Source organism: Candoia aspera, chromosome 1 (genome assembly GCF_035149785.1).
Source record: "Candoia aspera isolate rCanAsp1 chromosome 1, rCanAsp1.hap2, whole genome shotgun sequence".
NCBI classification, from domain to species: domain Eukaryota; kingdom Metazoa; phylum Chordata; class Lepidosauria; order Squamata; family Boidae; genus Candoia; species Candoia aspera.
In genome coordinates, this window is record NC_086153.1 from 22,406,309 (window position 1) to 22,434,308 (window position 28,000).

A 28,000-nucleotide genomic window follows, 5' to 3' on the forward strand; every position below is an offset into this window, starting at 1 on the left:
ATTGTCTGGGGGACTCTCATCCAAATACCCAGTCTGACTCTACTTAGCTTTTTCGAACTGGTGCTGCCATTTAGCTGGCTTGTAGTGAGTAAACCAGCCCGAAACCGTAAACTATGAAGTTTCCTTTCCCACTTCAGCACTGCACTTAAGTGCACAGGATTGGCGCCAATCTTTCCTAATGTATATTCCTGCTGTTTTCTTGATGTCTCTCCGTTAGCAACCCGTAGCTCTTCTACGACAGCCCAGGAATCTCTTGGTCCACCCTATCTGTTGGTGATATTCTGCTTCTCGTCCAGCAGGTAACTCCTTTGCCAAGGAGCGCGCCGGCTATCCGCGAGACCAACCTCCGATTGGCCCGTCCCGCTTTGCCCCGCCCCCTGGTTCAACGTTCTCTTCACGCAAGCGCTAGCCGGGATTCAAACGGTGGCGGAAACTGTCGGAGAGCTTGCGAGTTGTACTGGTGAGTGTTCGCTCGGTTACGGTGGCGCGTCTTCTCCTGTGGGTCTTCTTGATCCTGTCCCTTGCCCTGCTAGGTCTGTCGTGAAAGCCTGTAATTGGGGCCTGTGGACCGCAGCGGGCAGCTTCCTCGGTGCCCTGCAAGGGGGAAATTGGATGCCAAGAGAGGGAGACCTTGACTCTTAACGGTCTGAGGAGGGGGTGCATGGCCAGGGTGGCCCTCGTGGTCCTTCGCCTAACCGCTGCTCTCCTCGACTCTGCAGGTCCATAATTATTAGTAAGTTGTTCGATATAATTTTATACCGTTTCTTGTTACTAATCTAGGCTGCTCCGGGTTCCCCAAGGAAACTTCAGCCAGAGACATCTGCTTTAATCTCGATTCGCGCATTGAGTGGGCTTCCAGTTCTTTGAATAGCAATTGGTAATAGCTCTTTCTTCCCACTTACTTCTTCCTGCAGAAAAAGCCTTAGCTATGGCTGCAGAAGCTGCTTTCAGAACTCCTAGTAAACTCTCACCGAGAAGGAAATCAGGTGAGGCTGTACTTAGTGAAGATGTGTGGAAACTTTGCAGTCGTGGGTTAATTTAAATTGATAATTTTATAGTTGTAAGTGATCAAACATATTAAGAAAGATCAGATAAAGTTTTTTAGATCCAGAGCAAGGTTTTTGTGGGAAAATATGACAGTACATGATTTAAAGGTGAATATAGCTCTTGCCACACAGCGTTCCCCCCTATGGAAGTGAAGAGCTCAATTGATTTGTATTGAAGGGGGAATCTCCTATGCCAGAAAATGGCTGCAAAAAAGTAACCCAGCTCCCTCCAGTAACACTTGCTGCTGGCAGAGGAGGATGCAAATGAATATTTATTCTAACAGGTGAGAGTGGTGGATTTGGGGAGGGAATAAATTTTTAAACTTACTGTAAATGCTCTTAACTATTTCTTACACAAATGTGAGAGACAAGATTTTAGTATAATTTATTTTTAAATGTATTGTAAATATTTGACAGATTTGGGAGAGGATAACTTTTTTTAACGTAAAGATAAATGACTACATTTCCATAGCCACCATTTTAAGAATCACTATGCTCCCATGATAGTGAATGTGAAGAGATGCTCCTGACTCTAAATTGCCTGACATACGGTTGACATTGAATTAGGTAGGTTTCTTTTAAAACACAAATTAATAGGATAGATCAGGGTTTCTCAACCAGGGTTCCGTGGAACTCTAGGGTTCCACAAGAGCGCACTAGGGGTTCCCTAGGAGATCACAATTTATTTTAAAAAAGTATTTCAAATCCAGGCAACTTCATATTAAAGAGGTAATTTTCATTATTTTTAATTTAAGAACACTGTTAATGCATATATACAGGCCTGTTGTTGTTTCTTTGTTCAGTCGCTTCCGACTCTTCGAGACTTCATGGACCAGCCCACCCCAGAGCTTCCTGTCGGTCGTCAGCACCCCCAGCTCCCCCAGGGACAAATCCATCACCTCTAGAATATCATCTATCCATCTTGCCCTTGGTCAGCCCCTCTTCCTTTTGCCTTCCACTCTCCCTAGCATCAGCATCTTCTCCAGGGTGTCCTGTCTTCTCATTACATGGCCAAAGTATTTCAGTTTTGCCTTTAATATCATTCCCTCAAGTGAGCAGTCTGGCTTTCTTTCCTGGAGTATGGACTGGTTTGATTTTCTTGCAGTCCAAGGCACTCTCAGAATTTTCCTCCAACACCACAGTTCAAAAGCATCTAACTTCCTTCTCTCAGCCTACCTTATGGTCCAGCTCTTGCAGCCATATGTTACTACTGGGAATACCATTGCTTTAACTATGCGGACCTTTGTTGTCAGTGTGATGTCTCTGTTCTTAACTATTTTATCGTGATTTGTCATTGCTCTTCTCCCAAGGATTAAACGTCTTCTGATTTCCTGACTGCAATCAGCATCTGCAGTAATCTTCACACCTAGAAATACAAAGTCTTTCACTGCTTCTACATTTTCTCCCTCTATTTGCCAGTTATCAATCAAGCTGGTTGCCACAATCTTGGTTTTTTTGAGGTTTAGCTGCAAGCCAGCTTTTGCACTTTCTTCTTTCAGCTTCATCATAAGGCTCCTCAGTTCCTCTTCGCTTTCAGCCATCAAGGTGGTATCATCTGCATATCTGAGATTGTGAATGTTTCTTCCAGCGATTTTAACTCCAGCCTTGGATTCCTCAAGCCCAGCATGTCGCATGATGTGTTCTGCGTCCAAGTTGAATAGGTAGGGTAAGAGTATACATCCCTGCCGTACTCCTTTCCCAATCTTAAACCAGTCCGTTGTTCCGTGGTCTGTTCTTACTGTTGCTACTTGGTCGTTATACAGATTCTTCAGGAGACATACAAGATGACTTGGTATCCCCATACCGCTAAGAACTTGACACAAATTGTTCTGGTCCACACTGTCAAAGGCTTTAGAATAGTCAATAAAACAGAAATAGATGTTTTTCTGAAACTCCCTGGCTTTTTCCATTATCCAGCAGATATTAGCAATTTGGTCCCTAGTTCCTCTGCCTTTTCTAAACCCAGCTTGTATATTTGGCAATTCTTGCTCCATGAATTGCTGAAGTCTACCTTGCAGGATCTTGAGCATTACCTTACTGGCATGTGAAATGAGTGCCACTGTTTGATAGTTTGAACATCTTTAGTGTTTCCTTTTGGTATGGGGATATAAGTTGACTTTTTCCCATCCGATGGCCATTCTTGTGTTTTCCAAATTTGCTGGCATATAGCATGTATTACCTTGACAGCATCATCTTGCAAGATTTTGAACAGTTCAGCTGGGATGCCATCGTCTCCTGCTGCCTTGTTATTAGCAATGCTTCTTAAGGCCCATTCAACCTCACTGTTCAGGATGTCTGGCTCTAGTTCGCTGACCACACCGTCAAAGCTATCCCCGATATTGTTATCCTTCTTATACAGGTCTTCCGTATATTCTTGCCACCTTTTCTTGATCTCTTCTTCTTCTGTTAGGTCCCTGCCATCTTTGTTTTTGATCATACCCATTTTTGCCTGGAATTTACCTCCCATGTTTCTAATTTTCTGGAAGAGGTCTCTTGTCCTTCCTATTCTGTTGTCTTCTTCCACTTCCGTGCATTGCTTGTTTAAAAATAATTCCTTATCTCTTCTGGCTAACCTCTGGAATTTTGCATTTAATTGGGCATATCTCCCCCTATCACTGTTGCCTTTTGCTTTCCTTCTTTCTTGGGCTACTTCTAGTGTCTCAGCAGACAGCCATTTTGCCTTCTTGGTTTTCTCTTTCTTTGGGATGTATTTTGTTGCCGCCTCCTGAACAATGTTGCGAACTTCTGTCCAGAGTTCTTCCGGGACCCTATCTACTAAGTCCAGTCCGTTAAATCGATTCTTCACCTCCACTGCATATTCCTTAGGAAAATTAGTGAGCTCTTATCTAGCTGATCTGTGGGTCTTCCCTAATCTCTTTAGTCGGATCCTAAATTGTGCAATAAGAAGTTTGTGATCTGAACTACAGTCAGCTCCAGGTCTTGTTTTTACCGACTGTATAGATGTCCGCCACCTTTGGCTGCAAAGGATGTAGTCAATCTGATTTTGGTGTTGTCCATCTGGTGAAGTCCATGTATAAAGCCGTCTCTTAGGTTGTTGGAAGAGAGTGTTTGTTATGCAGAGTGAGTTGTCTTGGCAAAATTCTATCAGCCTATGTCCTGCTTCGTTTTGTTTCCCAGGCCATGCTTACCTGTAATTCCAGGTGTCATTTGACTGCCCACCTTAGCATTCCAGTCTCCTGTGATGAAAATAACATCTTTTAGGCGTGTTGTCCAGTAGGTGCTGCAGATCCTTATAGAACTGCTCTACTTCAGCTTCTTCAGCACCTGTGGTTGGGGCGTATATTTGGATCACTGTGATGTTAGATGGCTTGCCCTGAATTCGAATTGAGATCATTCTGTTGTTTTTTGGATTGTATCCAAGCACTGCTTTAGCCACTTTACTATTAATTATGAAGGCTACTCCATTTCTTCTGTGGTCCTCTTGTCCACAGTAGTAGATCTGGTGGTCATTTGATATGAAGTGGCCCATTCCAGCCCGTTTCAGTTCATTGACGCCCAAAAAGATCTTTAATCTTGACATCTCACCAATAACCACATCCAATATACAGGCCTACACATGAAATAAATATAATAATTTTGTAACTACTGGCCTATATTTGAATTTGATTGTGCAGGGGTTTTCCGAGACCTGAAAAATATTTCAAGAGTTCATCCAGGATGAAAAAGTTGAGAAAGGCTGGGATAGATCCTTCAGCATATCCCTAAAGAGAGAGAGAAGCACCATGATGTCACTGCATATTGAACATTCAAGGAGTGACTTCATTAGATTGTGCAAGAGATACTTGGTAAAGTCTGGTCTTGGTTACTGAGTTAGAGAAAAACATTCTTAAAATGCTGGTAACAAAAAATTGTTATTTCATATAGCATAAACAGCATGTCTTTATTTTTACAATATAGGACAAAGTACTTCTTCATCTACAATATCTATCCCACCTTCTCCCTTCATGCAGAAACTGGGATATGGAACTGGTGTCAGTGTTTACCTTATGAAACGGTATGTTATCTTAATTGATGTCAGGGACATATTCCAACATATTAAGATTGCTAAGTGAACTATGCTGATGATATTTTAGAAAAGTTGGAAAGAAAAGAATAAATGGTTTAGCTCTGGGCCTACTAATTGGTTGCTACAAGTGCAATAAATCTGGATTTATCTCAAGGGTCAGATTGTCTTATGTCTCCTCTGCAGCCCCCTGATAGGGTAGTCTGACTTATTCCTGCTGTCTGCTTCTAAGTTGTTACAAACTGTACCATCCTGAGAGAGCTTATCAAGAGGAGTTTAGATATTATGAGATCGAGGTATAAGTCTGCTAATTATGGATTTGTTGATGAACCAGATGTAGAAGTGGCTTGGGTGAGTGGTGGGGTGGGGAAATGTATGCATTTTTATTTTTGAATTTCATAACACTAATGGAGGCTCAGAAGAAAACTGGTGATTTGCTTTCTGCTAGTTGAGCTATCAAAGGAGAGCTATTTCAAAATGCCTGATTTATTTGTGCAAACCAGCACTACCCAAAAGTGCTTCATATAGGGACTGAGAGCTATTTCTCCTGTGGTTAAATTGCTGAGCCATTCTAAAATAACAGAAATTGTGCCTCATATACAGTAGTCTTAGCAATCTAGCTTATCTAGAGCCACATTGCCGACTAATGCTCTTTTTTTCCAGGTCTCCCAGAGGGATCTCTTGCTCTCCTTGGGCTGTGAAAAAAATAAATACCAAATGTAACTCCAGCCAGCAAAGTACATATCAAAAGAGACTGAATGAAGAAGCTAATATTCTAAAAAACCTTCAGCACCCAAACATTGTGGGTAAGATTAAGTGGGGAAAGTGGAAGATGCTTATTCATATTAGTGAGCCGCCTTAGTTGATGTTTCCAAGACTCCATTTCGCTAAATATAGAGAAGTCCTCAAGTATTTCATGAGCAAGCTGTCCTGATGTAAATGATAAGTTCAGCTGTTCTCCTAGTCTTTCTTAGCTACCATGGCAGCTTTCCTGAAGCTCTTTCAGCATTATTTAAGAATAAATGCCTGAACTGAAAAATATTTGGAGAATTATAAAAAGTGTCCTGGCCAGTTTCAAAGTTTGAATTACCCCAAGAATGAGAAAATGGAAAGTTACCTTTGGGGACACTGACAAATGCTGAGTATGTGTTTTGAAGGGTTTCGTGCATTTGCTGAAGCCAAAGATGGAAGTATGTGTCTTGCTATGGAATATGGTGGGGAGAAGTCCCTGAATGACTTGATTGAAGAAAGAAATGAAAAGCACAAGAAACCTTTTCCAGCTGCCACCATTCTCAAAGTTGCCCTGCACATGGCAAGGGGTTTGAAGGTAGGCTGTATAAATTGAATATGACACTTTATGTGAACCTTCAAGGGGTGATCAACACAAAAATAAAGCCTACAATTGTTTTAAACAGGTATTTTTACCCAGATTCCTTTGTAAATAAGATCCTCCTCTTTGGTTTTCAGTATCTTCACAATGACAAGAAATTGCTTCATGGTGACATAAAATCTTCTAATGTTGTCATTAAAGGTGACTTTGAATCAATAAAGATTTGTGATGTGGGTGTCTCCTTGCCTCTAGATGAGAATATGATGGGTATGTTGATTATTTAGTGTTCCTTTATCTTCTTTCACTGAAAATCAGCTTCAGTTCTTATTTCTGTGTACTAGAAAATGGTGACCTCTTTGCTATGGTGGTCATAGCAAAGTCAACCTTCCTGCCACACTGTTGAATCCTTAAAGGAATTCTACTGCTAAAGTCAGAGCTGCTTTTGCAATCTATTTCACAATGGACAATAAAGAATTTGGCCACCATCATTTGGAAATAAATCAGAGCTGCTATGCCAGCTTCATGCATATTTCCGTATACCAGAAGAGAAAGCAAAATACTTGAGATTTTGCCTATATATAGATGTACATTGGTGCAGTTATCAATGTCTGGAAAACAATATCTGAACTGTTCAGTGATTTCAGCATTTTGAATATTGATTCTCTGAGGTTTTTCAACTTCTTAAACTAGAAAGGCAAAAAATGGACATAGAACAGTGCAGTCCTTTCAGGACAGGAGTGTAAGGTGAATATTCTATGTAAATTGAGGAATTAGGATTGTAATTTCTCTCTTGGTCCCAGATGTCAAGCTCCGTTTTCTCTGCTTGACTGCTTCCAGCTGCTGGGGCATACAGACCTGTACAGGAAGCTGGAAGAGAAATTCTCATTCTAGTATTCTAATTTGTTTCCTCATGTAGAAAAGGAATGCAATAGTAGGGTGTGGCTATGCAAGTTTCCTCTGCAGGTATTCTGGGCAGATCTTAGAACCTGTACAGTTCTGTGATTAGACTTGTGTATTCTACAGAATACCTTCTCCAGCAACTGGAAATCCTGCTCATCACTGTTGAGGCTATCAAGGTTTTACCAAGCAGATTTTTCAGGCCTAATTGGTTTTAAGAAATTTTGGAAGTGAAAGGATTCAGATTCTTTTCATAATAGTTACTGTGGCAGTAACTGGTCGGCTTTCTTTCCCTTTGTTTTTACAGTTGCTTTAGCATCTCTGCTTGAGAGAATTGCACCAAACCCTGAAGGTGGTTCTTGGTTTGTAACTATAATTTATTTTCATTCAGTGAGTGATCCAGAAGCTGAGTATGTTGGCACTGAGCCCTGGAAACCCAAAGAAGCTCTAGAAAAAGATGGTATTATCACCAGCAAGGCCGATATCTTTGCATTTGGGCTGACTCTGTGGGAGATGATGACACTTTCCATACCACATCTTAATCTGCTTGGAGAGGATGATGATGGTGTGTCTAAATATTCATATTGATTTGGCAGATGGACGGTGGGATGACTTTTATTTTTATTATTTTAGTCTTGGGCCTGTAACATCATGATGACGACATTGGAGTAGGCTAGGCTAAAATTAGATGCGGGTGAGATGCAGAATGTATTACATTTAGCAGAACCTTCTTTTTTACATCCAAAAATGGCCAATTTGGCCTTCAGGGGCAAAAGAAACAGGACAGCAGAACTGTCTGCAATTCATGATTGCTCAACCAGTGAACTAAGTAGTTGCTGGTGAAGTTAGCTGCTGAACCAACCTTTGTACAATCTTGGGGTGATTTCAGCCATTGAACTTAAGTCAAATATGTTTGAGCTTTTATGCAGCATGGAATATTTTTTTTAATTGTAGGGAAATGTGGAATATGATCATCTTCCAAAATATGTTAAATTTTATTTACTACAATTTATATTCTGCCTTTCAATACAGCAATCAATAACAAACTAAAATGTAAACATGTAAAATGCCATCAAATAGTTCAAGTCATTATTAATGTAAATTACTTGAGAAGAGCTTGACTAAAAAGGAAAGTCCTTTCTTGGAAGCTGAATGTAATTCCCAGGGTACTACATTCTATAGTTGGAAGGAACATGGGAAAATGTCCAGTTCCATGTCCATGACAAACTACATTAGCAAATGAAAGCATCATCAAGAGGACCTTCTGTTGATCTTAATGTCCAGAGAGGTTCCTATTAAAATAAGCAGTCTTAGTTTGTATTTACAGTATTGGCACTTACTGCCTTTCTTTTGGTAAAACAAGATTATCCACGAGTTTCCATTCATTTTACTTGCACAATAATCCCATGAGATTGGTTGATCTGAAGGACAGTGACTGGCCTAAAGTTACTTGTGAGAGCTCCATGATCAGGAGGGAATTTAAACCCCGCTCATCAGTTAGCAATCAGTGCTGTTACTGGGCTAGTTTGAATGTTGAATGTGATTATCTTCTCATTGCAGTTTGTGATGGTTTCTTGAAAATGGCTTCTGACCCATTTCTAATGTACTTCCAGATACTTCTTTTGATGAAGCTGACTTTGACGATGATGCCTATTACGCAGCACTTGGGACTCGGCCACTGCTTAATATGGAAGAGCTGGGCCCCTCATATCAAAAGGCTGTTGAGCTTTTCTCTTTGTGTACTATGGAAGATCCAAGAAAGCGTCCTGCAGCAGCACAAATTGTGGATGTTTTGGAATCAGAAAAGTTCATATATTAGCCAACCCCACTTGACTCCTGTACTAGTATGGCAGCTTCTCCATTTTCTTCTAGAAAAGTTTGTAGGTGCCTAAGATAGTTATATTACATGAGGATATACTATGCTTACAGTAGATGAGGATGACTATTCAGTATTAATATAAATGGTTTGGTTGGAAGTGACCAACTTCTGTTGTGTTCTAGGTAAGTTATACGTTGATTGAATGTTTGACTCAGTATTCATCATAAAATGAGAATTTGTTTGCAATTTATTTATTCAGAAAACAGCTATGCATGTTGTAAAAGTCAACTGACCTGTTTCCAATTTTTAGCAATAAATTGCGGTTTCTGAGTGATGTTACGAAGCCTCTCAACCTATTGGTTGGGACCACTTAAAACATTTTTTAAATAATCCCAACCCTTAGCAGCATTTTTACAGAAAAGCTCCTGGTTTGTTGAGTGCCTTATGAGGAATTTGCTCAGTGTTATTTTCTAAGCTCTAAGTTTTTACTGGCTGATAGCCCCTTGTGACATTTCAGGAGTCGCAGTCCAAAAATTATTTGGATTGCATTTCAGGTTCGCTGGCTCAGCAGAAACAAAATCTGGAATGCTTTGGTTATTCTGGGTCTCAGCCAAACAAAATCCAGATGAATCCTGAGTGATTTCACAGATGCTTCCCTCAGCATCTCCCAGCATGCCCCTGCCAATCTCCCAGTGCCTTTCATTCCCTTTCTCCTGACTCTTCCCAGCTGCCACCAGTGCCTTTAGTTTTTCTTTTACCTCCCATACTTCAGCCTGGAACAGTATTTTCATCCATCTGGAGCAAAACAGCTCCATTTCATCCTGCACATGAACCAAAACATCTGAAACATGCATGTTTTTGTTCAGGCAGACCGCCTGATACTGCACTATACACCTGAATTGTTCCCTGTATAGATCTAAATTCTATTTGTAGGGCAAAACCACACTCAGTTGAAACTATTGGGAAGTTAAAGTAGAGATAAGTTGTTGGAACCATGGAAGGCACTGCCTTTTTATAGTTACAGCACACCAAGATTCAGATATGTTTAAGATTACTTTATATTTTTAGTAGATATAGCATTGCAAGAACAGTTGCCATATATAGGAGCCCAAGTTCCTTTAGTGTAATGGGAATTGCATTGTCTATACTGACAGTGTTAGTTGATAGATGATTCATTTTAGCTTGCTTCTCAGTTGTTTTTCTAGAAAAGGGCATAATAAAGAATTGCAATGACCTCAAAAGCAAACGCTCTGATTAATGATTGCAGTGCTTTGGGGGTGTGTGTGTGGGTAATCATCTGAGAAAATAGTTTGAAGTGCACTTTCCTCATATACAATATCATTGGGTACCCATAGAACCAGTCTGGCTGTGTGGATCAAATCAATTATCAAATCTGTCACTGCCCATCTCTTCCCACCAGAGGGACTCTGGGCGGTTATGCCGTAAACTGAGGGATAGCCACTTACAGAAGGCTATAGTATTAGTATTTTTATTCAGTCAAGAAGGCCACTTGCTAACACTTGGATTTATAGATTCTACAATTTGCTACATTTCTTTTGTGTGTGCTAGCAGGCAGGTTATATAAAAAGCACATTTGATCATAAAGGACGCAGAAGATGAGCTAGCAAGTCCACTTTTTATGGTCAACCACCCAGAGACGATAGATTGGGACGGTATATAAATCTCGTAAGCAAACATTTACTACACATATACCAAATAATGCTTAATACACAAAAATATTTATTTGAACAGACTTGGTCCAGCAGTGTTTAGTGCAAGAATTGCAGTAGTTGTCAGACATAGCCTACCCACCTTCTGCAGTCACCTCCAAAGCTTTAGAGCTTCAAAAACTAGTCTGTGTTGTGCTTCCACTAACACGTGCAAAAATAATTTTAAAATTTTAGCTCGTATCTTAGTTCATAGCAGCATTAGAATACCTCCTACACTATCTCCTCCGAGTCTATAAAAGTTATGGCCCTCCAGGTGTAGCTGAGCAGCCATAGCCAGCATAATTATTGGTAGAAGATGCTGGAAATTAGCTCAGGGATTTGTAGCTCAACACACATTTTCCATCCCTGTTTATTCAGTCTCAGCACTGAGTTTCTTTTGTTAAACCTAGTCATCAATCTGCAAGCAAACCAGCATATCTGCCAGAAGTATAAAAACACACTGGAGGCAGTAGAAATAAAGAGCTAGAGCAACTAGGAGCCATAGTTCTTTTCTTACACACTCTAAATTTTATAATCAGCTTCAGAAGTTTTTAACTTCTAGAATTAACTTTTTCAAAGCAATTCGCAGACCAAATGCACACTTGGTATGTTACTAATTCAAATTTATGTTATCACATTAAAGCATAAAACAATGCAATAACCACATTTTGTAAAACGAGCCCTTGCTGAAAGAAGAGAAGGGCTCATTAACTCCAATTTGCACTTTAACCAATCTGGTCTTAACTAATAAAATTATAAACGAGGAAGTTGGGCACTTTGCAATATTTTGCTGCAAATAGTTTTCCATCTGGTGTCGGATCTGAAAAGGCGATTTCATTGATGCTTAGGTAACAGCCAAATGAAAAAGTTTGCCTGGAAGAAAAATTAAAAGTATCAATGTAGAATAAAAATCCAATTCTCCTTTTGTGGTTATTTAGGTTTATTATATTTATTTAATAAAAATTTAAATAACTATTATGTTGATAAAATAAATGCAATCAAAGGAAATGATCTCATCTAGTTCTTAGCTGAATAAAATGAGTAATTAGAGGAAAGCACCAATGTCCAAGGTGTTCTCAGCCCTCTGCTATATGTGGCATGTGCAACCATGCCCCTAACACTGGCTTCATTGAACATGAATGTATACCTTCTTTATAACTAGCTGGAAAACACCAATATTCCAAGAAAAGGGTATCTGAAAATAAGATTGTTGTGCCATATTTTGGGTCACAAAATTTTCAGACTGGACCCAGCACTACTTCCTTACCTCATCACGTCCACCAAACGGCTGGCAATGCACTTCCTCCGCATCAGGCTGAATACCCAGATTCGGCTAATCCCACAGTAGACCTTTTCTGGCTTTGTCGAGCAGCACCAGGCACGCTGATGCTCTAGGCTGTTTTTAGTAGGGGACTCCACTGTTTCAGGCTCTGAAAGCACTCGAAAAGCCTGTGGAAAAGAAGGAAGGGTTACCTTAAACAGTAACAAACCTGCATTACAGGATTTCTTACAGGACTTTAAGGAACACATTTGCTGTCCAAATTTGATATAGCACATGTTGCTTGGGCTGCATCTACCGAAGTATCCCAACTCTTTATGAAGTAATCTACAAGGACACATAATTCCTTGATTAGGGTATTGTTTTCTGCTTGTCTGTCTCCTTGGTAGTTTCATGATTAAGGTAATATACTAATCAACGAACTAGGCAATTAGGTAATACCCTAATCAAGGAACTACCAAGGAAAAAACCACACCCCCACCAACACTGGCAGGGCAAGCTACTGTATATATAAACTGGGAGCACTGATGATGTTACCTGGTTGGGTAATGAAATGTCTGCAAGCAAACAGCCAAGCTCAGATAGCACCAAGGACTCCACAGTTCAACCCTGGGCTACAGATATTCTCTTGTATTGGAACCTTTCTCTTCCTATCATAGTATAGGAGAGTACTGCAAGGATCCAGAATAAGAGATCTGCTTCTTGTATCCATGCAAAAACATGCATACCCTTTCTTACTGACTTCAACTGAGTGAATCAGTAGACACTACCTCCCCCCACCAAGATGGTTACTGCAAGGAACATTTGTCATATAAAGATAATCCTACCTCTCTGCCAAAGAACCCTTGAATATGGATGGAATAAAATCTGCAAGGATTATTTGCCCATTATTATTCACTGATACTACTTAGTAAAACTCAGAGCTGTTGATCACAGCAAGGGATCAGAATTCTTAAATTTCCTTCTATCAGGTGCCCAGATCTCCTGATTTCCCAGAGAAATGTGGGCAACCCAGAAGCAGCTGCAGCATTGCTGTAAAAGCAGCAGCCACCTCTTGAAGAGAGAAGAAATGTTGTTCTTTCCTGGACTAATAGTTGGATTCAGAAAGTTAAAAGCAGTTGGCATTGCCCAGTAAGACATCCTCAGTCAGAAACTAGGTAGGTCAATTCCCTGAAAACAGTATCAAATGTTTTAACACATCATTATTTACTAATTGGAGTGATAAGTAGTAAAGTAATAATTGTACTTGACATCAAGAATTCTGAGAGAAATAATGACAAATTTGCTTTGGTTTTTTAAAGAAATGTAAAATTGTAGGGAAGGTTGCTGGAACAAATCCGGAGTAACTGATACTAAGAAAATTGCATAGAACAGAAAAGGGGCAAATAATTGACTGAAGTTACTAGAAAGATTTCTTTGGGGTGCAGTTTGTTAGAATGGCATGCATCCTGGTAACATCAAGGGACTATGAAGCTCTATCTTCTCTATTCTGTGTATGTTGTTAGAAAAGTTAGATTTTTTTCCCTAGAATTTACTGATCCAATCAGGAAACAGGTTATTGGAATGATATCAATTATTACTGTTCGAAAGCTCATAAAAACCTACTGTAGAAGCATTACTTAGCTTTCCATTACCTGGGTGTGTGTATACTGTAGATATAAATATACCGTGCTATTTTCTTATGAAAACCTCAAATCATGCCTAAAAATTCAAGATAATACTATTTCTTCTTGTTATTTGAAACAATTAACATCTTACTAGTATTATTTGATGCATGTTTTGTATTTTAAATAAGGTTTAAGGTTATGTTTAAAATTAAAACATTTTAAAAGGATCTGAGTTAAACCACTGAACTTTACCAACACAATCTGAACAGTTCTGGGTTTGCCCACCCATTTCAGAACAAAGGTATTTCTTTGAACCAGATTTTTCATTCCACAATGCAAATTACTCACCTGCCTGACTGGCTCTGCAATTAAGCAGCCAACTATCTTTTTTTCATTGGATACAAACAAGTATGTTTTAGTTTGTGATGGATAAGTCTGCACTACTTGTTTAAACCCAAGTTCATTATCTACAAGTTTGCGTACATCATCAGCCTATATAAGAAAAAAAAAAACCACAGTAATTTAGTTACTTAATCAGATGGGTGTCAACAAGAACATATCTAGGAGCAATTAATTATAGAATTATCAAAAGAGACATTTTTGCTGGAATTCTATCTGGCTACCAAGATTTTGGAAAGTAGTAAGCATTGGCTATTTTGTTAACACCACAAATTAGATGGCTGGAAAGTTGCTCCTAAAATCTGAACACAACCTATTTTGTTCATAACTTTTTCAAAATTCAAACCGAGCAATGTATTTAACAATAAAAGATAATTTCTGAAATTACTCAAAAATGGAAACAGTGTTACCTTTACGAAAGAAATCTTAAATTACAGGAGCATTTAACCTGGGAGCCTGAGAGTTATTTACTCAACATTTGAGAATACTGTATGCACACATTTTCCCCTTAAAATGTAAGAATTATGGAACAATCCTGAAACTGATAAGCTTTAAGACAAACAAGAGGAACAAGATTAGAAAAATCCTCGCACTGAACCTTTTTGATGACATGTTTTGGATCATTCTGCAGAATCAAGACAATTTTTCCATCCCAGAATTCTGCAACTACATGTTCATTCTTCCAGCTCTATCAAAAAAAAGAGCAAAAGGAATATGGAAAACAGATTTAGATTAATAGGTTATGCTGATTGAAAAAAGAGCAGTCTCTTAGAACAATACAAAAAATGTTTAAGTTAGTTGTTCCAGTTATTTTCTATGGTAACATACAAATACTACAGAAAGGTTGCTGGAGTATGCATTCAGAGTAGTCAATTCCCTTAGATAGCATTTGTTCCCATTAGCCATTATGCTTACACTCCTTGGAATTCTACTGTCCAGACTCCAGATCATGTTCCCAGATATTAAATCACAAAAGGGACTGTGGTGTATCTAACTTCTGTCTTACCACGTATTTTATTCCCTCAATAAACCTTTGATGATACTGGAGATGATATGCTTCATCCTCTGGATTGGCAGCTGAATAAACCATGCCACATGATTTGCAGGTGGTGGCACCAAAATGTTTTTGACCAGCATCCTGTAAAAGCACAGAGAGCATCAATATGTCATTTTGTCCACTCCAGTCTAGGATATATGAGATACCTCTTTATCACTTTAATATGCACATACAGAAACAAAATATGGCATGTCTGGAAGCTTTGTAAATGATGTTACAATTGCCATCACAGCACTAATAAACTGAAAGAAGTATACTCACAATGACCATTTGATCTTTCAAGCCTTTGGTCAGTACTTTTGTCTTCTTGCTGATTCTTAGTTTGGAAGGAGACTTCTGTCTTACTGGACTCAATTCCACATGTGATGATGGTTGTTCACCTGGAAGAGTCTGTGGACTGAAACTAAGATATTTGCACCTTACCAATAAAGATTCATAAAGAATATATGGACATTTAATTTCCTAAGACTAACATTGATGAACAAGGCCAAGAAGTCAGACTATCTCCCAGCAGAAGCCACCATAACACTGTGAACAATTCAAAATGCTAATTTTGAATGTTGCAACGTGGAACTCTTACATTTAAGAAATCAGTCCACTAGGGCAGGAATAGGCAATCTAGCGCTCCCCAGAAACTTTGGACAACTCCCACATCCCACAACCCTTGATATTGGTCAATGCTGACTGGGATAAGAGTCAAGGTCTAAAACATAACAGGAAAATAACCGATTGCTTACTTGCTCAATTGAATGATACTGTGAACATGAATTCTAACACCTTCCCTTCAAATACAGGTAGTACTCGCTTAACAACAGTAATTGGGACTGGAATTTCCATCGCTAAGCGATGTGGTCGTAAAGTACAATGTCATGTGACTGCATCGCTTAGCAACGGCAATCCTGGCAATCCCCATTGCTGTCGTTAAGCAAGAATTGTAGGTTGTTAAGCAAGGACCTCCTGACAACTTCCTGCCAACTTCCGACAAACCAAGTCAGTGGGGACGCCAGCAGGAAGTTGTAAGTCCCAGGCGACTTGCAAGCAGGCTGGCAGTTAGTGAGGCTTGGTGGAGGGTGGCTGCTGCCAAGTGCAGGAGGGCACTATGGCATGGCATGGGCATGGCTGGGCAGGTGCGTGCTACAGAGTGTGAGTAGGCAGGCAGTATGGAGCATGAGATCCCTGGGATTTCAAACTCCATAGCTGGGCTCCTCAGGAGAAAAAGTGGCAGGAGCAGGAGTGATTTACAGGAGCGACTTGTGACCTTCCCTGCCGGCTTCCCCATTGACTTTGCTTGTGAGAAGCCAGCAGGGAAGGTTGCAAATGGTGACCGCAGGACGCTGCAACCATCCTAAGTGTGGGCTGGTTGCCAAGCACCTGGATCGCGATCACATGACCACGCTGATGCTGGAACAGCCAGAACTCCAAGGACCTGTCGTAAGTACCACCATTCAGCACTGAATGAGTGGTCATTAACTGAGGACTACCTGCACAATATTCCTGTAGTTATTTCCTCTATTTTATTTTTACAAGTCCTGTGAGATAGTTTAAGCTGAGATGCACAGTGGCCAAAGGACACCAAGTGGATTGGAATTCCAAAAGGCACCTCTTTAGTCCTAGTTTGACACTCTAATCACACTGGCTCTTTGTATACAATGGCATATAAGGCAGCAGGAAAACTCTCAATAATCTTATTTTTTTGAGATGTTACAAAAATGCTTCAAGGCATGTTTTCACTGGTTATAGAATAGTCAGTACATTGGGCAGAGTATCCTGTTAATCTAATGAATCCTAATATTTTATTCTATCATCATATTGTTTGAAATATTTGTATATTATTTTTACAATAATTTTTTAAGCAAAAATTCTTTACCACCAACTAGTACTTGTCCAGAGTTTTGCAGCCCAAATGTGGTATGCCTATATAATATTAATAGAAAGTACTGTTTTCTCTACTTTTAGAGTGATTAACAAAACCAAGGGTTGTAGTAATTAAGCCATACAATGTTCTATTTGTTTTGCCCTCTAAATAAGAGGGCTTTGCTGGTCCTATGAACTTATACTTCGATATGGAAGCATCATCTGGTTCATTAGCACAGCTCCTCAGATGCAGCAATATTCATATTAGGATTACTCAAGGACAAGAGCATCCAGCAAAGAATCTTTGTCCTTTTGTAACCTGAATTGTGATGCCAACAACATGGCTAATTAGGTAGCAAAAATGCTATTACTTATTATTTCAATAACAGTATAATGTAATTAGGACAGCAGAGACTTTCTACAACATTGTAGGAAGCCACGGAGATAATCTTGGAGAAGGAATCTAGAAGTTGTTAGCTCAACAACAGCTGCTGAAGCATAGGATAGCCTAGGGGGAAAGAGCGAGAGAGTATGGAAAGAGACTCAGATTCTCTGGGATATTAAAGGGAGATTAGAGAAAACATAGGCAGATTCGCAAGATTTTGTTACTATAGCTAATCTCAATAAAATATATTTCCAGTCTTCCTGGGGAATCAGTTTCCTGATCTGGTCTAGCTCATAGGACTGACACATTGAACCCTCTACAATACTCAGCTTTAACCTACAGATAGTCCTCAACCTTTAAACATTCATTCAGTGACCCTTCAAAGTTATGATGGCACTAAATGAATGGTGGTTACAATCAGAGTTCTGGCAATCCCAGCACCCCCATGGTGATGTGATCGCGATCTGAATGCTTGGCAACCAGTTTGCACTTACAACTGGTTGCAGTACCCCACGATCACATGATTGCCATTTGCAACCTTCCCTGCCAGCTTCCCCAGAAAGTCAGTGGGGAAGCTGGCAGGGAAGGTTGCAAGTCGCTGGGGTAAGTCTCCCCCACCCACGCACTCTCCCCAGCCCCTCTGCGCTTTCATTGTGCCAGCCACTCACACACCCCTGTGCACCCTCCTTGCGCCCATACGCCTCTCACAACCCACTCGCACTCCCTCTCTGACCCTCCCTCGCACCCCCTCACTCCTTCCCCCACCCAGCAGCAGCCACTTACCTGCCTGGGACTTGCAACTTCCTGTTGTCATCCCCACTGACTTTGGTTGTAGGAAGCTGGCAGGAAGTTGCCTTGCCTAATCACTGTGGGATTCAGTTAACAACTGTAATCAGGACTGCAGGGATTGCTGTCACTAAGCAATGCGGTCGTGCTTTACAACTGCATCACTTAGCAACGGAGATTCCAGTCCCAATTGCTGTCATAAGTCAAGGACTACCTATACAGGAAAATCCTCATCTGCATCATATATGTAATTATTGAGAATATTATAGAATCGACATACCTTTTTTTGTTGCTGGAAGATGTTCTGAATAAAGGATGAACACTGTCTGCCAAAACTGATATTGGAAGAAAAAGAGTAATACATAAAATTTCTATCCACCACTCCATTTGCTTTGTTTATAACATTGTATCCCAGACCTCAAAAGGAAGAACTTAAGCTATACTTAAGGATCAAGACAGGCTTGACCACCAAATATTAACACATCTTAAAAACAAAACATACAAAGTCATAAATCTGCTGGATTCCAATCTTCACTCACAACATGCCCTTCTCTTGCACTAGATGGTACAAGCAAATGTTAACTGCTCTCCTGAAATCCAGGAGGGAAGGAAACTAGGTCTTCATGCCAAAGGATTTTCAAAGTGTGAGGGCAATGACTGAAAATATCTGCTCCCAAAGTCCCATCAGATGATATACAAGATCTGGAAAGAGTTGACCTTGTTCAATCTGATCAGATTGGGAGACAGTGGTCTCTCAGATAAACTGGTGCATGTAGGACCTTAAAGGTGACAATCAGCATCATGAATTTCACTTGGAGGCCAACTGGCAATCAGTGCAACTCCTGAGCAGTGAGGTTACCACCTCTGAATGGGGGATTACAACTCAGTTCAGAATCAAAGATGATATTTCCCTATAATAATTTGGCCCACCAACCCAAATCCAATGTCTTGGAAGAATTCATTCTCAGTCTGTTTCTCCTCATCCAGATACTTACAACCACCAGGCACTGAGTCAGGACTTCCATCGCATCATTTGTTTGGCTTGGGGCTGAGATATATAGCTGTGAATATATAGCTGTGCATCATCAGCATCTTGTTGATACTGGACCCCATGTCAACAGATGAACTGCTCCAGCAGTTTCATGTAGATATTAAAAACAGTGGAGAAGAGAGCCTGAGGCACTTCACAAAGTAGAGGCCTCAGGGCAGATCTCTTCTTCTACCCCACAGCTGGAACCACCCCCTCAGGAAGGAGAACCATCACAGCATGATGCCTTCCATTCTAAATCTGCAGAGGTGGTCCAGAAGAATGCCATCGTCAATGGCTGCTGGGAGATCAGAGAGGACCAGGAAGGTTGCACTTCCACAATCCTGGTCCCTATAAATACTCATAAACTCTATTTATCGGATCACTTATAAATAACTTACTGGAAGAGGCAATCTTATATTTGTTTGTACTTTCAGATGATTCCTTTAAAGTTCCTTCCAAAACCTGTGAAAAACAACAAAGATCTTTGAACAAGAATGTCCAATATACGCCCCTTGGGATGAACTGAAAAGTATGCTACCTTACAGAAGAAAAGCAGATTTTCATATCTGATCAATCCCCAAATAGTATATAAACTGAGGTCTCCCTCAATGCCAATTCTGTTGGGACCTTGAACACTATAGGTCAGGGTTTCTCAACTAGGGTTCCACAAGAGGTCACTAGGGGTTCCCTGGGAGATCACAATTTGTTTAAAACATTACTTCAAATTCAGGCAACTTCCCATTAAAGAGGTAAATTTCATTATTTTTAGTTTAGTATATGTTAATGCATATATACAGGCCTGCACATGAAACAAATATTAGTTTTGTAACTTCTGGCCTATATTTGAGCCTGAATATGCAGGGGTTCCTTGAGGTCCGAAAAGTATTTCAAGGGTTTCTCCAGGGTCAAAAAGTTGAGAAAGGCTGCTTTAAGGGGATGAATGTATTTTTACAAATGTTAATCAGAGGATGCAAAGCATTAAGAGAGTTTACAAGGGCTGGGAAAATGCTTGCAGGTGCTCTGATATAGTATGCCTTTGAAATGCTTTGCCTGAGTTTTAATAACAAAAATACTTCCCTTGTGCTTTTGCAAACTGGAAAGCTGCATCTCCTTTCAAGTGCTTCCCAACATGTGTGAGATCTTCCTGACAATTTTTTGTTGTACAAGAGAGGCATCATGCAATAATATCCCACAGACCAAAGCAGTCCCATAGAGAATACAGAGTATTGAGAGGAAGAAAGATATATCCTAATACTGAAAAACCATTGTTAATAAAGAAAAACAAAGTAAAATCATAGTATAGAAGATGCAAGGATATGACTACAGATAATAGATTAAAGTGACTGGTTTGGTTAATGGCTTTCCTATGAGTATGAACAAAGAATGTTGCCAGAGAATCTGGATTATTTCGTTGCTTATTTAACTGTTAAAAGGACTTGTCAGACATACCTAATGCAAGTATTATTTTCCTAATTTACTATTATCTTGCTAAAATCTAACAATCAGCCATGCAAATTGGGCAGCTGAGAAGAAGTTAGGTGATGTGTGTTTGGAAGGGTCATCTTTTTAAAATGTATTTATGGCTTGGCCATGAATCTTAAGTGTTCTGTGAATGGAGCATTGCTGGATAAAATTCTCTATCTGCTAATTCTACAGAGTGACCAATCCCCTTTATTTATTCTGGGTTCTCTGAGAAGAAAGCCAGCTAATATTGTTTGGTCATAAAAACTAAGAATTATCCCATTAACAAGAGGGCAAGCTCAAATACTCTTAGTAATGATGGATGCAATAGGTAAGAGCCCAAAGGAACATGAACGGAGCCATATTTTTAGACATTGCTCTAGCCCAGGTCAAGCCTTTAGAAAAAAATGACCAGAAGCCTGAGAAAGAGGAATCCTATTCTAATCCAAAACAGCTTGCTGACAACAATTTAGTAATCCTAGTAATCAAGGCTACTTTTGAAAATATCTTTACAATCATCAGTTCAGAGGCCCTCAGGAATATTTCTGTGTTCTGAAATTAGATATTGTACATGGAGAACAGAGAGAGGACCTTTAAACTTGCTATATCTTACAGAGGCTTACCTTTTAGGGGGAGATGGGCAGTGATAGGAATGTGGATAATAAAATAAATATGGTAATACCAGAGGTTTAACCTGATATTTTTGGTGTTCATGCTGCTTCTTCTTGCTGGGAAATCCTTGAGGTCCAGCAGCCAAAATATGTAGACTATTTAGCTGTGCATTGTCCGGGGTGCACCACAAGGAGGCTAGTCTACATTGCACTGTGACTGTGGGAATGTCCCGCAAATTTTACATCACATAGCGATGGAACGTCACCTCAGATTTCCTGGCTCCCTTCAAGAACTACATCATCTTGAGGGTACTGCTGTCCAATGGCTAAATGATCTAGATATCCGGCCATAGGCTTAGTTACTTTAGTAACTGCTCATACATAATTTATTCATCATTTTATTCATCATTTGTATTGCATGTTTTTAAAATAATTGTCCCAATGACCCATATTTTATACACTTTTATATATTTTGTGATTTTATGCAACAATGCTGCATTCTGCTATGCCATATGAAATAAATAAACAAATAAATTTTAAAAACCTTGATATTGATACCTATCCAGCTTTGGTATTCCAATTTCTTTTCTGAAGCTCTGATAAACCTTTTTTTTTTTGCCAGTTTTAACATAGTTTGTGTTAATTGCATGTATTTTATCATTTCTGATTTTCTTAACTGAGTTTAGCTGCTTTTTCAACTAAAAGATAGCACATAATTTTGAAAATAAATATATGACATGCTTTGTCCTTGAGATTAGGCAGGACTGCAAGGTCTTTCAAAACACTCTGAAATTCTTAACAACCTGAGATCTTTGATAAACTACAAATTATATGACCTTTCCAAATATATCAGACTGTTTACAGACAATGTATTATAACCCCCAAAGTTCTTCAAGAGGCAAATCTTGCCTTTATGCTAATTTGACAAAACATGCGGTACGACAAATCACATATTTATTGAATTGGAATGCATCTTGAAAGGAATTTAATCCCTTCTCAACCAAACCTTAGTGTATACTAGACAAATTACTAATTTTCATAAATTATGCATACCTGTATCCCAGCATCAGTTTCTTTCTGAGCTGGGGACTCTGAGGAACCAGACTGAGGAATCTGAAGCAGCTCAGAATTTTGTAATGGATTCAGTTCACACAAAGGGTCCTTAATGTGACTTTTATTACATGCCAGTCTCTTCCCATCCTCAGGATCAAGACTCTCTTTGGGGGATACATCTGCTTGGTTTTCTTCCCTGCTACTTTTAGCTGCTTTGCTTTCAGCAGGTAAGCACATTTTGGCATATGTGAGAAGACTGTCCTGCTTCTTGCTTTCTGTGGTATTGTTAACAAATTGGAGAGATCTTCGTGGTGAAAACAGCTTCTTAGAGTCACAGTTCCACTTCTTTCCAGTGGCAAAAAATGCTGCCCCTGTCTGGAGTCTTAACACAGGCTTGAACTTCATGCTTAGGACTCTAGAAGGACCTTCCATTTTCTTTTCTACAGCATAATTATTATTCTCCTTCCCCTTAGGCTTGGGTACAGCAGTTTCCATTTTAGCTTTTTTGGTATTTCTTGATAAAGTCTTGGCCTGCCTGGAAACAGCTAGGCGCTTGGAAGTTTTAAGGTGTTGAATCTTTGCCTGTACCACTTCTGTCTTGTTAGCAACAGGTAAGTTTGCATCATCATTTCTGGAATTCAGATTACATTCATTTGCTTGTTTTCTCTCGAGTATACTTTGAAATGTATTTACTTTACTGTAAAAGGAACTGATAGACACAGTGGAACTATACATAGCGCCGGACACTGGAGATGTTTTCTGTGGGAGTGCATTTGATCTTCCTTTTGGTGCATCTGCTGTCTGCAGTGGTGAAGTATTAAGTTTTTCCAAGCTGGTTGACCTTTGGAGCAAGTGCTGGTTTTCTTTATCTTGGAAACTAGAAGGTTTTTTTGTTGGAGACAGAAAACTGTGCTCTGCAGATGCTTCTTCAGCGAATTCCATCCTCAACCTTTTCATTGGATTCTCATGTACTAGCTGTAAACTATAAAAAGTACATATTTTACTCTATATATCTCAGAACTACTTCAGCTATCTTACAGTATTACAACTTAAAATTAATACTTTTTTGTTTGTTATTCAAAGACTTTTGAATCTATGACATTTGTTAAAACAAAACTTCTATTTAATGTTCTTTTTTAAACTGAATTTGAATTAAAAACTCACATCACTGATTCTGAGGTATCTCAACATCGTCCCCCTAAACAGGAGAAACATTAATTTTAACTCAATTTTTGCCTTGTGATTTGGACAGTAAAATATTAAATATGAAGATCCTATTGCTGTTTAATGTGTTTTAAGTACCTAATAATACATGACTTTATACAGTATACTACAATTCTGGTTTGTAGCTTTCCAAAGCAAATTGAAAGGTATTCACATATATCTATTTTTTTTCAAGTTTATGTTGAAATACTTTTGTAGTAACAAGAAGTTTAAGAGGTTCTTTGGAACAGTCTCCCTGTGAGATCATGATGGCCCCCTCCCTGAGGGCATTCAGAAAGATGAAGAAACAGGACTGTTCCAGAGGGCATTCAAACAAATTGGGCCATCTCTGCTTTTATTTTTGAGTTGTTTTATCTCTGAGTTGTTGTTTTATTCTTATTTAGTTTTTATACCTATTGTGGGTATTTTAAATTGTTTTCATTCATATCGCATTAACTTCTGAGGGTTGTTTGCTTATAGTGGGATGCAAATAGAATAAATACTGAAAATAAAATACAGTATATGCTTATAGCTGGCCATTAAAACTCACCTATTATAACAGCGTTTTCTTCTTGGAGTAACAGCTGCCATAACCTGAGTAAAGAGCCTACAAGCCAGAAGTGTATGTGTTAGAAAGTGCAGTTTTTTTGGTAGGAGATTTGAAATTAGCAAAGCTGGCACAAGAGTCTGCATATCTCACTTGTCTTTCCTTGCCTGTTTCTTGTGCCAATTTATACTGCCAACTCCTTCACCTACAGACTGACAGCTAATTTGGCCTATTCATTATTCCTTCTAATGGTGGTTCCCACACACTTGGCTAAATATATAGGTAAGCATGCCAAAACAAGGTTTCAATGGTAAAGCACTGGCTCTGCAAGCAGAAGATTCCAGCTTCAATCTCTGGCATTGCTACAGATGGTGCAAAGAATCCAGAAGCCAGTAGCATTAAATAAACCAATAGTCTGACTCCACATTACATAACTTTTAACTTTTCAGATATTTTTCCATTCAGTGTATGTTAAACACTAGCTCTTTGACAAAGCACTGTCATAGGCTTGAGTATGACATCTGTCTGTAAGCCTGGAGGACCAGTAAGAAGGGACTAGTCTGTTGTTCTCTTCATACCTTGAACAACAACCCTCTGTTTTTTCCAGCTGTCATAGTGGGACAGTGGGAGCTATAGTCCAAAACATCTAAAGCAATTGCTGGGTGAGAAGGACCATGGTGCTGAGTAGATATAAAAAAATGTCAGAGTTCTCATGGAAACTCTCTGGAAAGCCTTCATGTTTCTATTGTACTACTCACTCACCCAATAATACACTCTACTTACTATATGTACTAAGCAAAATCAGATTTGAATATATATTCATGTCATGCTACAGAATAATAGAGAATAAGGTTGTAGCTTAACAGTACAGAAAATTAGGAAATTAAGCTTATAACTAATACGTATATGTACCCCAGGTTTCTAAACAATCATTCAACAGGATTCTTGGGTTAAAATGCTTGTTCAAGTATGAAAAAGGTAAGTTTTTCAGACCCTTGTATAATTGCTGGAGAATGGGTCCAGCTTGTAATAACAATTTTAGTGACCATTGAAGTATATAATGTTAATTTCTCTCGTCCTGTTAATTTACCAATTGTTGGTGTCTAATTCAGAAGAGATTAAGCACCTAAAAAAAGATGTGTCTTCTGCAGCTGAAAGACCATTCCCAAGCATGGAAACCAGAGGAAAACAGAAAATCTCCAGGGTGGAAAACAGGTTTGCAGACCACACCATATGTAAAGGGACTCCCCAAACAGGACCCCCTTGCCTACAGCAGATTTTTTCTGTTATGACAGGTATCACCCCATGGGCTACGGAGCTTCCAGGTAAAGGTGAGGGGCGTTTAGGATCTAATCTAGGCTGTCAGAAGATGTTTAGCAGTTCACCCACCCCGCCTAAGCCTCTTTCCAGCCTACCCATTTTCCCCTTTTCGTTTTCTTCATGCGGGGAGCTTGGCTTACCGAGGACCTTGACCAAAGTTTCCTTTCCCGTCCTTTTCGAGGAAACAAACAGTCAAAGCAACGGGGAAAGAGCAAGGAACGTGAAGATGCTTCTAAGAAACCCGCGACCCAAATCGGGGTCTCTGACCGGGGTTCAGAACACGCGAGATCTCTTCTCAGACTTCCAAGGAGACCAGGGCTGCAAAAATCCGGCCGGCCACTACATAGCAGCAGTGCGGCAAAGCATCCCTTTGTTGCCATCCAGCGATCATCCGGATTTTTGCAGCCCTGATCGGTTGGTCTAATGGAAACACCTCAGGAAGGAAGTACTTCGACGTGATTCTCAACCGTTCCCTTCCCTGTCTCCTTTGATGCCATCCCCGTTTCCCTTTCCCCATACCGAAAAAGCCGATCTTTGATTACCTCAATACCTCAGTCAGAAGAGAGTGCAGAAAAAGATCCCAACCCGAAACACCTCCACTCCGCACCTCAGACACGGACTGCGTCGTTCAAATTTACTCCCGCGCGCGCCTTAGCCTCCTTTATTTCCTATTGGTCGGTTTCTGCGTTCCTTAACGATAATTGGCTGAATTGCTAGCCAATGCCTAAGCTAGCACGCTCAGAACTGCAGAGAGACGCTTAGCTTTCGCACGCTCTTCCTAGCGTCTCAAGAGCTGAGCGGAGAAGTATACTGTAGTATAGTAGTAAGAACGGTAGTACAAGGTAGTTGGATGTTATCTTTTGGCCTTCAACTCCAGTTTCATTGGTAATTTCGAAGTGAGTTGCATATAGCCTTGCGCAGGAAACTACTTCCGCGTGTCGTATCCATGCTGGATGGCAACAAACAGCATCTGAAAACTGATCAAGCCAATTTGCTTACTCCAACATTACACTTAGCGGCAGTCGGCACTCTTAGCTAACTTGACAGACTCGTACGAAGACAGAAATGCGACCATTTTTTTATTTTTTTGCTTTCTTGCTCGGTAGCAAGTTCATTTTCAGCGTATGTTGGTTTAATAGTACTCGGGTTTACCTCGGGTTTAACTCAGCCTCGCTGAAATCCAGGAGACCCCCTTTATTTATTCCTTTGTTCGCTATTTCTACCCTTTTTCTAATGCATATGTACCACCTCACTTGCAATGCTAATAAACTGTCATAAGAAAATACAACAACAGGGAAAACACAGTGGGGCAAAAGACCGGCGGCCTATTTAATTATTTATTAAGTTTTGCCACTGCCCATCTCCCCCTAAAGGGGGGACTCTGGGCAGTTTACAATAAAGATTAAAATAGAAATAAACTTTTTAACAAAAGTTGCAATCCTACTTGAGAGTAAGGCCTTGAAGAAAAGTATTTGCTAGCTGATGGAAGGAAATTGGTTGAAAAGACATCTGGATTTGATAAGCGGTTGCAAATGTTCAGTTTTCCCCAGCTGGTTTGTGATTTATTTAATAGGGTTTACAAAGCACACTGGCTGAGTTCACACAAAAAACTTAATAAACCCTTTTATTAAGCATGGGGGAGTACATCTGGGAACAAACCACTTCTATACAAATTCCATTTAATACAGAAAGGAATCAAATTGCTGGCGCTTAATATCTACTTCCTCCCACCCACCTCCGTACCAAAAAGTGGTGAGCAGAGCCTCAGGAAAGCCAACAAAAGGAGTGGGGCTTCACTAGGGAAGAATTATTCCTTATGTGGGAAGATGTTCTGACTAATAATGTGGGTAGTATAGATATAGATAAGATCACTAACCAACATAGCCATAAGCTGCAAGGGTAAAGGTACAAAGAACTGGGTGCAAAACATTGCAAATCAATGCTGATAATAGTAAAGCTGCTGAGCCAGAATGGTGGAAATCTTAGTGTCTAATGCTAGAGAACAAGAGAAAGATGATGGGAGAGAGAGAGAACTCCTGGGATACAATAACCTCTAGGAGCACTTCCAAGTAACCGCCCTTTTTGTCTCCCCAACACTTCTGATTCCAATATAAAATGCACTCAAGATTGAGCCAGGCTATTTTGACTTTTGTGGATCTATTCTTGGTCTTCCTTTCTTTGAATTTTTTTCTGCATATACAGTATCTGAGGCAAAGTGAGCAGGGATGAAACTGAATAGAGCTAATTAGCTAAAGTGGCTTCCTCCAATATTGTGGTTTTACTGGCCCACCCATTTTTAATCTGATCCAAGACTGCAACATTGACCATGTTGCCATCTGCCCAGCCAATGTTCTTGTCCCACATGCTCCCACTCTGTGCTTCCTCTGCCTTAATTTCCTCTCTGCCTGGCTGTGGTAAGCTCATGATTCTCAAATCAACATTTACCATCCATAAATTTAGCAGATGGTGCTCATGGAATTGTGCTCAGATGATGGACAATTAGCCAGATGCATTTTTACATTTCCCTGCAAGTTCTCATAGAAAACCACATGAACTGAGCAAAGGTGGTATTACAAAATAGAG

General features: G+C 39.8%; 2 protein-coding genes across 3 annotated transcripts; one reads left to right on the top strand and one right to left on the bottom strand.

Moving 5' to 3' along the window:
• Nucleotides 1-378: 378 nt before the first annotated feature.
• On the top strand, nt 379-9,132 carry PBK (PDZ binding kinase). 2 transcript variants are annotated; one of them, XM_063306342.1, is made up of 8 exons: nt 379-460; nt 915-986; nt 4,965-5,061; nt 5,734-5,876; nt 6,228-6,397; nt 6,538-6,667; nt 7,689-7,862; nt 8,911-9,132. In XM_063306342.1, the coding sequence occupies exons 2-8, from the start codon at nt 929-931 to the stop codon at nt 9,114-9,116; spliced, it is 978 nt and encodes a 325-aa protein (XP_063162412.1). In that variant the 5' UTR covers nt 379-460; nt 915-928; the 3' UTR covers nt 9,117-9,132. The 2 variants fall into 2 exon arrangements, with proteins under 2 accessions (XP_063162412.1, XP_063162493.1); XM_063306423.1 differs by lacking the exon at nt 379-460 and adding an exon at nt 623-733.
• A 1,701-nt stretch (nt 9,133-10,833) lies between these two features.
• Nucleotides 10,834-26,040, bottom strand: ESCO2 (establishment of sister chromatid cohesion N-acetyltransferase 2). The gene is made up of 11 exons (XM_063300285.1): nt 25,968-26,040; nt 24,101-24,157; nt 22,348-23,329; nt 19,621-19,684; nt 18,473-18,527; nt 15,429-15,564; nt 15,117-15,248; nt 14,709-14,798; nt 14,060-14,203; nt 12,093-12,274; nt 10,834-11,698 (listed from the first exon to the last, which is right to left on the bottom strand). Exons 2-11 carry the CDS (start codon nt 24,139-24,141, stop codon nt 11,566-11,568), a joined length of 1,959 nt encoding a protein of 652 aa, XP_063156355.1. The 5' UTR covers nt 24,142-24,157; nt 25,968-26,040; the 3' UTR covers nt 10,834-11,565.
• Nucleotides 26,041-28,000: the final 1,960 nt, after the last annotated feature.

Excerpts from the sequence above, each read along its gene's own strand:
- PBK (XM_063306342.1), top strand. The coding sequence starts at position 929 with ATGGCTGCAGAAGCTGCTTTCAGAACTCCTAGTAAACTCTCACCGAGA. Across the intron at positions 5,877-6,227 it reads TCAGCACCCAAACATTGTGG|GGTTTCGTGCATTTGCTGAA; the intron begins GTAAGATTAAGT and ends TGTGTTTTGAAG. Across the intron at positions 7,863-8,910 it reads GCTTGGAGAGGATGATGATG|ATACTTCTTTTGATGAAGCT; the intron begins GTGTGTCTAAAT and ends ATGTACTTCCAG.
- ESCO2 (XM_063300285.1), bottom strand. The coding sequence starts at position 24,141 with ATGGCAGCTGTTACTCCAAGAAGAAAACGCTGTTATAATAG. Across the intron at positions 18,528-19,620 it reads ATATAAGATTGCCTCTTCCA|TTTTGGCAGACAGTGTTCAT; the intron begins GTAAGTTATTTA and ends TTCCAATATCAG. Across the intron at positions 14,799-15,116 it reads TTGAGGGAATAAAATACGTG|AGCTGGAAGAATGAACATGT; the intron begins GTAAGACAGAAG and ends TTTTTTTGATAG.